Raw genomic sequence first — 12,540 nt, forward strand, 5'->3', positions numbered from 1 at the left:
TGAGTGAAAAGAAAAAAATAAATAATTTTTTTATAGTTTTATTTATTTATTTTATATCCCTCATAAAAATAAAATAAAAACTTTCATAAAATTATTTATTAATAATTGTCTTAAGTTTATTTGTTATAATTAAAATTTTATGAAATGATAAAAAAAAAAAAAAAAGAGAGTAAATTATCTAGAGGAAGCAAATCTTGAGAAACTTGAGGTCATTTTTTTTATACAAAATAAAAATTCCATTTTGCCTTAATCTAAAAACTAAATCATTTATTTCACATTTAAAAGGGTTCAATATGAAAAAATAATTTGGCAAGAGATCTGAGCGAGAAAGGCTGCGAAAATAGAGAGAGAGAGAGGGTAGTAAGTCAGCGGATGGAATTGGTGGCTATAAATCCGTGGCAGCTATACTAGAACACTCCAGAAGCCGCGGATTTGATTCTTTTCAATTATTCTAAATTTCTACTCTCTTTTTTTTAATTAATTAATTATATATATATATGCGCGCGCGCGCATGTATTTTAATGGTATCTATTTGTCAATTATGAATGAGCGGTGTAGATTACGCTTTGCAAATGGTATCTATTTGATTCTTTTCAATTATGAGTGAGTTGTATTAAAAAGAAAAAAAAAGAAAAAGAAAAAAAAGGGTAAGATAATGATTTCCAGCTGGATGCCAACTCTTGAAAATTTGCAATTGGATTTTTCATCCAACATACCATTGGATGAAACTGGTCGATCTGCCGAGGCAGATTGAGCCCAATTTTGTTCTGCCAAATCAGCAGATCAAGCCCATATATCTTCGTGCTAGCTCAGCTTGAAAGGGTTTTTAGACTTTCCAAAACCTCTATGTTTTTAGTTTAAAGCTTGTTTTCCTTTTATATTTTTGAGTGTTATACTTCAATTTTTTGTTATACTCCAAAAAATTGTTCTACTTCAATTTTTTGTTTGTACTCTAAATATTATTGAGCATTATTATATTATTTTGAGTGTTAGTTTACTTATTTGTAGTTTTTACATAATTTAAATTTTAAACCTAAACATATTTGATGTATAAAAATATTAAAAAATATACTTAAATTTAAAATTTAATTAATTATTTAATTGTTGTACCCACCCCGTATTGTACATTTATTTTTCAAAAATTGTTATACTCCTGTATTTGTAGCATGTCGTATCCGTACTCGTGTCGGCGTCGGTGCAACTTGGCTGCTTGGTCTTCTTCCTCATCTTTCTGTAGTTCACACTTCAACGTAGAAAAGGGGAAAATCGTGCAAAAGTTGTCTAGTAGAAAAGGGCTAGACAACTTTTGCACGATTTTCCCCTTTCTCCTCAGTTTCCTTCCTCCACTCTTCTTCCTCTTCCTCTAGTCTTCCTTATTGTCTTTCTTGATCAAAATCCATTTTTCTCTCACGTAATTTTCAGTAATCTCCACCAAGCTTTTTTTTTTTTGAGAAGTATCTCCACCAAGTTAGTGACAAACAAAACTAGCTTCACTTGGAGACTTCCGGGTCATTCACTTTTTTTTTGCTTCATTTTTCCTTTTCTTCCGAGGATTTATGTTAATCCATGATGTGTTGTTGCTAAGAATAGCAAGAAAATAGTGTCTTGTAAGAGAGAGAAAGAGAGAGAGAGAGAGAGAGAGAGAGAGAGAGAGAGAGAAAATATCCTATGGGCAACTGCCTAGATTCTTCGGCTAAAGTAGATACAGCTCAAAGCTCTCATGCCACTTCTGGTAACTAATAATCAATTCTATTTTGGTAGTAGTTAATGCTTTGGCCTGAATTTTCTATTAAAGATTGGTTTTTTTTTTTTTTTCCCTTTATGTGCAAGTTTTTTGGGGAGGTGGGTTTTGAAGTTATAATATCTGTCTGCTTTACTATGATAATTTGTCATTCTGAGCATTCACATCCAATCTTATATCTCATCCTATTTTACCATCTCAAAAATCTACTTTTTCAATTATACCATACCATTTACAATACACCCAGCATCCCAAAATTTTATTTCTTATCTCATTTTATTTAAATATTTTATTTTATTCTTTTCTTTTACTATTTCTCTTTTTCTATTCCTCTTCCTCTCTTTCTCCCTCATTACCGGTTTCAACCCAGCCACACACACACACAGCCAAACCCATCACACACACACACACACACACACACACACACAAGCCAAACCCATCACCACACACACACAGAGCCAACCTCTAGCACCGGTTTCATCACACACAGCCAAACCCATCACCACACACACACAGAGCCACAACAAAACAAAACAAAAACAAAAACAAAAAAAAACAAAACAGAAACCCAAAACAAAAACAAAAACAAAACACAATCCAAGAGTTTCAAACCCAAAAAAAAAAAAAAAAAAAAAAAAAAAAAACCCCACCACCGGAGCCTCACGCCGATCCAAACCCAAAAAAAAAAACCCCACCACCGGAGCTTCACGCCGATCCAAACCCATTCAGGCTCACCGATGCGCTCACGCCGATTCAAACCCATTGGAGCCATCGGAGCCCTCTAGCTGGCCCATCCGATTCTGCCGTTGAGGCTCCGGCGTGAGGCTCCGGTGGATAGGTCTTGAGTCTGAAGAGATCGGAGAGCAAATGAGAAAGAGAGAAGGAAGAGAGAGAAAAGAACAAAAATAATGAGGGATGAGAGAGAAATTCGCGGGTTAAAAATGAGGAGGAAGGATTAAAAAATTATTTTTTTTTATAACATTGAGCTACAGTACCATCTTACATTTAAGATAGTACTGTAGCAATATCCCAAAATTTTTTTAACATTTCACATTTGGCCTTCCAGCTGCTGGGTGTATTTTGGGTTTGTATGCCAAATTTGCTTTGCATTTGGCATATAGCCATCCAAATGCGGATGCTCTAATGGTGGTCATTTTTTGGGTGTTTCTGCATTGCTGTTATTGTTCAACGATTATAGTTTAGGCTTAAATGTATATAGTATCCCATCTTTCTTTTGGGGGTTCGAATCTTTATGTAAGTCTTATTTTTGGGGGTAGGCACTGGTTGACCAGAGATGTATCTAATATTTCATTATTGGTTTATCTTGCGAGTGATGCTCACAAGTTAGCTGTTTGAAGGATCTAATTTAGCTGTATGATTTAAGACTTTCTAAAGTTGGTTTTTGCTTTGGATTTCAAAATCATTTTAAAGAAGATTTTCATATTTATTTCACAATTGGCTGGCACTTGTTATATATTACTATATATTAGCCCAATAACCTAGGCCCAAGCCCAATCCTTAGATATATATCTTTAACACCACTGAGCAGTGAGCATGTGACTTTGAGTCTTCACATCATATGTTCCAAAATGAAAATATGGAGATTTTATGTACAGAAAACAGGATGGAATTTTATTATTTAAAAGAAACATAGGATCCATAAAAACATAGTCACACATTATGATTTCCTAAGCAATGGAAAAAGTGGCGGATGAAAGGTTTACTTAAGATAATTGATAGTTTACATTTACCAGTACTTACTCCTAGCAACGAACTAAGGACAATACGAGATAAGAGCGTAATGCATTTTGTATTAAGATCAAAAGATGTTTCTAACATATATAGTGAAGTTTGAACTAAAATATAGCTACTTAAGGAATAGTCCAAAATAGGTATAAGATTGAGATTGATTAGCTCTTAAGTTGAAGTAGCAGCTGCCTGCATATGTTGTTTGTGCTATAATGAACTCTTTCTTCCCTTACCAGGATCAGGAGTCCCAAAATTTTCAATCAGAACCGACCGTTCATCAGCTCCTTCCAGTCGGGCCATTCAATCTTTCAGTGACAAGAGCAATACTTCAAGTGAAATATTATCATCTCCAAATCTGAAAGCCTTAAATTTCAATGAGCTAAAGAACAGCACCAGAAATTTCCACCCGGACAGTTTTCTTGGTGAGGGAGGATTTGGTTATGTTTTCAAAGGATGGATTGATGAATACAATTTTTCAGCTACAAAGCCAGGATCAGGAATGGCTGTTGCTGTCAAAAAGCTTAAATCTGAGCGTTTCCAAGGCCACAAGAAGTGGTTGGTAGGTCTCTTCTTATTGTTTTCATCGTTTTTTAGGGGGGGGTGGTGTGGGTTTATACTCCTCTATGCAATCTTATTATTCATGGCGTAATTACTGATATTATCTCAAATTCTAGACTGAAGTTAATTACTTTGGCCAACTTCATCATCCAAATCTGGTTAAGCTAATTGGGTACTGTCTCGAGGGAGAGAACCGGCTTTTGGTTTACCAGTTCATGCCTAAAGGGAGTTTAGAGAATCATCTATTTAAAAGTAAGTATGTCATACTTATGTTTATACTTAATTACTGGATTCTTAGGCTCATTCATAATAATGAGACATGTGGTCTTTTATCTGTTTGGTTCCTTAGAGAAAAAAAGAAAAAATAAAGTCTGTTTAAATGTTTATGGTGCCTAATTCAGATGTTTGTTCCTCTAAACAAAGTAGCAGAAAATGCTTAATCTCAAATTTCTTCCTAGTTTTCACGACATCCAAACAGAGTATTAGCATATGTCAATGTCTGTTAAGTCGACCAACATAGAAATTCTGTCATCTTTTATTTTGGAATATATTACCCTGTTAAGTTATTATTCGCTAAGCTCAATATTCTTGATCACTACCAGGTAAACTTGAAAGATGATGTTAGATATATTATGGCACAAGTGTGGCAAACTAATTGTAAGACCATATACTTTTAGAATAAGCATATTAATCTTGGGTCAATCTATGGTAGGTTAGAATTACTCAAGTATTTTTTACTCTTTAATATATAATCCCTACATAAGGCGGAGCCAGAATTTTAGTTCAAGGGGGAAAAATTAATTTGAAATTAGTAATAAATATTTATACCAAAATAAATAGACATTTGTAAAAAAGTAAAAATGTACTAACCCAACTATTGTGAAAATTATTGCTTTTCTTACCATTTAAATAAATTAAATAAAAAAATTAAAATTAAAAGACAAAAGTATTATGAGTCTGTTATAGTATATTAGTAAGAAAGTGAAAAGGTGGGGACAAGCTAAAGCTAAAAGTTCTTTTGACATGTTAACTTTGTTATGTCCAAATCAAAAAAAAAAAAAAAAAAAAAATTCAAAAGACTTTGACATGTCAAGAAACTCCTTGCTCTCTAAAAAAAAAAAAAAAAAGGACCAAATCGAAGGACATTTCAACGAAACAAAAGCATGGTATCTACGAACTTGGTTTCAATTTGAATGGGGCTACTTCATGTTGCAAATGTAGAATGTTGAATTGCTCACTCATGTGCAAATACAAGCCCAACACCCCATCTATGAAGTAAACTCTAGCGTGACCAACAAGTATGTGCCCAAACCTCTTTTGTGGGGCAAAGGCCATTCCTGCATTGCAAGTTCTAGGAATTCTTTTGCTACTCTTATGGGTCTTGTGAGATTTGGGCTAGTAATATGGTATTTCTTTTCCATGTGACCTTAGGATTTGATATTGGAACTTGAAGCATTAAACAAGGGGGATGAGTTTGGGCCTTTAGGACGGTTGCCACTACTTGGACTAATTTGGATGGGTTCTTATTAGACTAGCATGGATTTTTTCATTGAGATATGGGCTTACATTAAGCTGGTATATATTTGGGCTGAGCTATGTGGCTAACTGAATAAAATTTTAACCTGAGCTTGAGTTAAACCTAGTCTTTCTAGACCATATGGAGACCCATATTCAGAAAATCCTTCAGTTCGTTGTTCCTTCTGCTTTGCAGTTTAGCTCCAAATAAAATTCTCTCTTAGTCGAACCCATGCACTGCATGGTGAAAATTATATGAAAAAAAAAATATTGCTAATTTTTCTGATCTCCTGTTGTGCCATGTCAGCAAGTGTTCTAGATTTTTATTTTTATTTTTTAATTTTAATTCCCATATATGATTTCTGTATTACATTTATTTAAGATAAGAAGACACCTAAATTACATCATTCATGTGCACCTTTTGCAATTTACTCTTGAGAAATTTGGCAATTGCTTTTAGCAAAAAGATTGATTACGGTTGGACCAATTAGGTAATTTTATTTCTTTCATTATTATTTTAGTTTTGTAGTTGCAAAACTTGACTACTTTTGCAAGATTTGGGAGAAGTGATTAGTAGGCAAACTTACGAATATAAATTGTCAAAATTTATCATATTTGTGTGTTGAAAATTTTTAACACTGGGCATGGGTTGCGACCACTGTTGTTAATAATAATTGATTATGTGTAAAGAAATTAAGATGAAAAAGAAGCTCATATTAAAAGAGTGACACAACTTGTGTCCAATGCATTAGTGCACTAGACACGTTGGAATATGAATACGTATCCAGTTTTGGACATGTGTCCGTATCCTAAAGTATCCAATGCAGCTGATGCACTGGACACAATCCCAATCTTATGAAAGAAAGAGATGACAAATTGGGATCTGTGACTAAATTTCAATATTTTTTTCCTTCCCTTTTTCTGTTTAGATAGCTTATTAAAAAACTTAGGCTTTAGACATTGCTCAAGGGTGTATGTGATTTGGTTCACAGAAAGTACTGAATAATTTACCTCTTTCATCATAAATATTATGCTAACATAACCGATTGTTGAAAAATATGTGGTCTATATGACTCTCACTAAGTCAGTAAAAGGTCGCCACAGATTACTGCTTTAAAAATTTTTCTATTGCATTGCTTAAGGATATTTGCAGAAGAGGCCACAAAAGGCTATCACATTACAAATTTTCTTTTGATATAAAAAAGGCGTAAATACACTTTTGGTCCCTACATTTTGGGCCAGTTCTCTATTTGGTCCCTAAATTGATTTAGCTCCTAAGTCAGTCCCTGATTTCGGAAAATCGTTTTTATTTTAGTCCCTGCCGTCAACCTGGTAACAGAAAATGCTGAGGTGGCAAACGAAATGCACTGTGTGCACAGTAAATGCTGACGTGGCTATTATAATAATATTAAAAAATTTGATTAGGTATTTTTTAAAATGCCATGTAAGCATTTAAAATGCCACATCAGCATATAAATTAATAAAAAAATAAAAACAAAAAAAAATTCAATTTCTTGATTTTAATTTAAACTGAAAAAATTAAAAACGAAAAAAGCTTATTATAAAATATAAAAATTAAAAAAAAAATTAAAAAAAAAAAAAAAAACCAAACACTCAAACATAACCCAAATATATTTTTTTTTTTTTTTTTTCAGTGCGTATGAGCAGTAACCACACTGTTCCACATGAATTCACTGTGTAGGAGACAAAGTGCACTGTTTATGCACTGTTTATGCACTGTTCACAGGCCCCACGACACTATTCACGTATTTAAAAATTATTTTGTTATAGTATTTTCAGTTTTCAATTTCAGTAAAAATAAGCTGTATTCAAACGGACCCTAAGTATTTTTTCCCCCTATGTTAATGAATTAGGGGGCAAACTTTTCTCATATGCCTATAGCTAAGAAAGTTTCAGAGGAGTCAGGGGAGGTAGTTGCCCCCTCTCGACCACCCTGACTTTACCCTTACCTACATTAAGTTTATTGTAAGACAAGTGTTTAATACAGTATGTAACTATTAAGGGCTTTCATATTGTGGATGTAAGCTGTTAGGCCAAATTACGTAAACTTTTGTGTGTGCTCTCTCTTTTATACTTCCGTTTATTATCCAATCATCATACATAACCACACAACAACTTTCACATGGTATCAGAGCCAAAATTTGTTATTTCATTTTGTTTGATGTGAAATTATAAATTCAAATTTCTTGCATTTTAAATATTTTTCTTTCCTAACTGTGTCTTGATCACACACTCAAGCCGCCACTCTGGCAATATAATATAACTCTCAGTTTGGCTTTCAAATGTAATGTTAGGATATTATGGAAGTTCTTGGCATGGCTATGAGAATCGTTTGTGATCCTTGATGCTATGTTGTGTTCCACAGGAGAGCCACAGCCACTTTCCTGGGAAATAAGGATCAAAGTGGCCACCGGTGCAGCTAGAGGGCTCTGTTTTCTTCATGAGGCCAAATCACCAGTCATATATCGTGACTTCAAGGCTTCTAACATCTTATTAGATGCGGTATGCTAAATTAAGAGGAGGACACTAGTGCTCCGTTAAATTACAGATTATCCCAATAGTTTAAACCGTTAGAAAATGATAAATTCAGTCATTTAATTATAATTTTAACACTTCCCCTCATGTGGGCTCAAACTCCAACTGCTCTTACCTTGATACCATGTTAAATTACTAATTATCTTAAGAGTTTAAGCTATTAGAAAATGATGAATTTAGTCTCTTAACTATAATTCTAACATGCTTTTGTATAGTATGTACTGGATTCATTGAAATGCTGATACATGTCAAATATTTGTTATATGTCAACATCCCAATAGATCTAGTGCACGGGACCAATCTTTGCCCATTTCTTTGTAAGTTGTTTGTGTCAACATTATATATTTAAAATAATGAGAGGTGCTTTGTCCATAACATTTTCACAACATATCATAGGTATTTAGTTGTTATTAATTCTAATTTGAATCTATCACTGAAGTTACTTTTCTACCCTGCTAACAACAACCTGTCACATAAAATTTGATGTTAAAATGTTGTGAACATAACATCTCTCTTAAAATAATTGGGCATTGTGGATGCAGGAATTCAATGCTAAGCTTGCTGATTATGGGCTGGCAAAGGCGGGTCCTACTGGTGATAGGACTCACGTATCTACTCAAGTCTCGGGCACTTATGGCTATGCTGCACCTGAATATGTTACTATAGGTTTGTAAAATATCCATGTTAAGCACAATTAGTATTATTAAAAAATGATCATTGGATTGGATATATATTGTTTTAGGAGTAAATTGATCTTATATAAATATATATATTTTAAATTTTGTTTAGAACGGAAAAGAGACAAAATTCAACGCTTGAAGTTTCATTGTAGAAATGTAATGTCCAAATCTAATAGTTGTAATTACTTAGCATAAAGAATATGAAGTGGAAACTTTTAGTTTTTTGTCACTATTTTTATTTTCAGCCCTTTGTTGAAGTAGAAGAATACTCTGTAAAAGAGAGAAAAATAATGTCTGAGTTATCAAGTAAAAGTGTTCAGTTCAAGTAGAATGTTGCTAATGCAACTCTCTATTGGATGGAAATATGAACTCATTCTGTTTATTTATAGAGTCTGCTTAGGACAACTTACTTAACTGAAACTGAAATTTTTTTGCTGAAAATATTATAGATAAAGGTAAAAGCTATCTAAAATAGTATAGTATGACTCATAAATAGTATCAAAAAGTACAATAAAACTCATGAATAATAGCAAAAATAAACTAAATAGTAAAATAAGTTAACTTTAAACTCACTTCCTAATTGCAACCTTAATAGTTTTGGGGTTTTCTTTATTATACAGGTCGATTGACAGCAAAAAGTGATGTCTACAGTTTTGGGGTTGTGTTGCTGGAACTATTATCTGGACGACGTGTAGTTGATAGGACAAAAGTTGATACTCAGCAGATTTTGGTAGACTGGGCAATACCATATTTGCGTGACAAAAGACAATTGTTCCGGATTATGGACACAAAGTTGGAGGGCCAGTATCCCCAAAAAGGAGCCTATACGGTTGCCACCCTTGCCTTGAAGTGCCTAAGCACTGAAGCTAAATTCAGACCTAAAATGGTGGAGGTATTAACAACCCTCGAACAACTTGTAAACTCCAAAAAGACTCGCTTTGTTATTTGAACTTGAAATATAGAATTCAATATTTAAAAGAATTTATAAATTATACATTGAAATTTTGAAGAATTTAATCCTTTTTATAAAAATAAAAAAAAACAAAAAAAAAAACTCTCAATTCTGTTTGGGAATAGCTTATTTAGTTGAAACTAAAACTTTCTTGAAAGTACTGTAGATAAAGCTAAAAAGTAGTTAGAATAGTACAGTGAGATCTATGAATAGTACCAAAAAGTGCCATAAATAGTAGCAAAAATAAGTTGAATAGTAAAAAAAATGGCTTTTTAAGCTAATGCCAAATGCACACTTCATATTACAGGCCCATTTGGTAAAAGATTTCTAATAACGTTGTTGTTTTGTGGTAATACGCGTGGATGAAAAAGTGTTAGAAAATACGTGTAATATTGTTTAAACATTGAAAACTGTTGTTTAAATAACAATACCAAACACCACATTTTTTAGATTGTGTGTTTCTTATTACTCTCTCTTTCTCTCTCATACAATTATTTGTTGTCAGAGCCAGCCCAAGGCTTAGGCAACTTAGGCTTAGGCCGAAGGCCCCACAAAAAAAAAAATAAAAAAAAAAACCTAGTTAAGGGCCCAAAATTTTATAAAAATATAACATTTTTAAAATAATTGGTACTTTTTTTGATAGCGATGCTAAAAATACCACAAAATTTTACTGTAAGTTTAACTGATATGTCACTAAACCAAAAAAAAAAAAAAAATTCAAACACAAATAAACTAAGTTGTTGAAATTTGTCAATTACAGTCATTATCACATTATATTTTGAACGTTTTGTAGTATTTTTAGTATTTTTCTTTTTCATTTCTAACAAGACTTTCAAAATAGGAGACCAATAGAAATTTAAATCAATTGAAACCCTAAAATGTTTCCAAAAAAAAAAAAATGCTTCAAATGTGATAGATCATTAATGATGACTAATCTCCTCTAATAGTTTGAGACCTTATTTTTTATAAACCAATCTCCTACAAAACCACACATCAAATAATATCTATCTATCTCTTTCTCTTAAAAAGAATGTATAAAATTAAAATTTAGATTACAACTATACTTAACTATGTATGGTCATATATCCAAGTTAAAGTAAGTATCTTTTAAAAAAAAAAAAAATAGTTCTTTTTATTTAAATTTATGGTTCAACTATGATATTCAATCCTCTATATGAAATTAACTTTAGTTTAGTTAGTATTATTCATCAATTTTTGTATTTACATCAAATTAGTCTTAATTTAATTAGTATTATATAATTTTATTTAATTAATGTTTACATATAAAAAGGTCCCATATATAATTTTTGCCTTAAGCTCCAAATTTTTTTGGGTCGGCCCTGTATATTATTTATTTTTCTTGTAATTGTGAGAATGGCAAAGAGAAAGGAAAACTTTAACTTCTGCCCTATCTTAATTGATCAAAGCTATTCCTCTTACTCTTATCTCTCGAGTTTGAGTTTCAATTGAGGAAGGTACCAATATCATACGGCTATGGATCGGGATTGCCATTGTGTAATTTTTTTAAATTAAAAATCAGTTGCTTTGGCATTAAAAATATGCTATCTCATTGTTTTGTTAGCAACATACATAAGAATATTGATAGAACTAGATGAAGGGACCATAGAGCTTGTTTTTAAACCTTTTGGGGCTAAAAACACTAATTTGAAATACTAAGGATAAAAAGGCGCTTAACATGGAAATTTTAAGGGATAAAAGTGTATTTTGATTTTCTTCTTTCTTTCTTTTTTTATTCTTTAATATATTTGTTGTATGCGGTAAAATAGTGTGATGCTAAATAAATAAGGTATTGAGTTTCCACCAAGACATTCATGAATCCATGAGACACATGGATGCCAGTGTTTGATGATGGGAAAAAATTAGCTCAAGAAAAAGGAAAATGTAAAAACTGAATGTTTGTTTTGAAGTAAAATATTTTCAAACGTAAAATATTTTACAATTTAATATTTTACATGTAAAACATTTTCAATAAAATATTTTCAAGTGTCTTGTATAACAATTGACAAATAAAATTTTTCAAGCAAATTACCAAAACTAGTGGCTCAACCACCAAAGCTGTCGGTGCCAAAGGTCCAACAATTGAATTGCCACTAGAGTGATGTCTTTGGTGACTGAGCTGCCAGCATTGATAGTCAGAATGATGTCTTTGGCCATTGGACGATGGCTTCGGTTATCGAACCTCCAACACTAGAATAGCGCTTCTTGTGACTAGATCGCCAACATTGGTTGTTAGAATGACGACTTCAGCCACTAGGCCGCCATCACTGGTCTTTAGAGCAGCGGCTTTGGCCACTAGTTGCCTAGCCCATCGGACTGGTGACTTAATCATCAGACTATGTGCCCGTTTGGCCTCAGCGTTCACGTTTTGGATCCGTGCGTTTTCCCATTTTTTTTTTTTTTTTTTTTTTCCGCGTGAACAGTAAAATTACTGTGCAGGAGACAGAAATTACTGTTCACGCACTATTTTTTACTGTTCACGCAATAAAAAAATATTAAAAATGGGTCCCACGGTACTATTCACACATTTAAAATTTATTTTGCTACAGTGTTTTTAGTTTTCAGTTTTCAGTTTTCAGCAACAATAAGTTCAATCCAAACGGACCCTATGTGTTTTTGTAAAATGTTTTACCAAATTTTCAAAGGTAAATCGTTTTACAACTTTTTATAAAAGATTTTACCATTAACGAAAAATATTTTTCAAATTTTTTTACATGCAAACAAACATCAACGGAAAACACAAATTTTTATATAGAAACCCTCTTTGTTTA

At 32.5% G+C, this 12,540-nt stretch overlaps 1 protein-coding gene across 1 annotated transcript; it reads left to right on the forward strand.

The window, feature by feature from the left end:
* The first annotated feature begins 1,282 nt into the window (after nt 1-1,282).
* On the forward strand, nt 1,283-9,779 carry LOC112032379 (probable serine/threonine-protein kinase PBL3). Its single transcript, XM_024065146.2, has 6 exons — nt 1,283-1,732; nt 3,727-4,049; nt 4,165-4,300; nt 7,950-8,086; nt 8,662-8,785; nt 9,420-9,779. Exons 1-6 carry the CDS (start codon nt 1,669-1,671, stop codon nt 9,746-9,748), a joined length of 1,113 nt encoding a protein of 370 aa, XP_023920914.1. The 5' UTR covers nt 1,283-1,668; the 3' UTR covers nt 9,749-9,779.
* Nucleotides 9,780-12,540: the final 2,761 nt, after the last annotated feature.

Source organism: Quercus suber, unplaced genomic scaffold (genome assembly GCF_002906115.3).
Source record: "Quercus suber isolate HL8 unplaced genomic scaffold, Cork oak 2.0 scaffold_645, whole genome shotgun sequence".
In the NCBI taxonomy this organism is placed as follows: Eukaryota; Viridiplantae; Streptophyta; class Magnoliopsida; order Fagales; family Fagaceae; genus Quercus; species Quercus suber.

Excerpts from the sequence above, each read along its gene's own strand:
- LOC112032379 (XM_024065146.2), top strand. The coding sequence starts at position 1,669 with ATGGGCAACTGCCTAGATTCTTCGGCTAAAGTAGATACAGCTCAAAGC. Across the intron at positions 1,733-3,726 it reads AAGCTCTCATGCCACTTCTG|GATCAGGAGTCCCAAAATTT; the intron begins GTAACTAATAAT and ends TTCCCTTACCAG. Across the intron at positions 4,301-7,949 it reads AGAGAATCATCTATTTAAAA|GAGAGCCACAGCCACTTTCC; the intron begins GTAAGTATGTCA and ends TGTGTTCCACAG.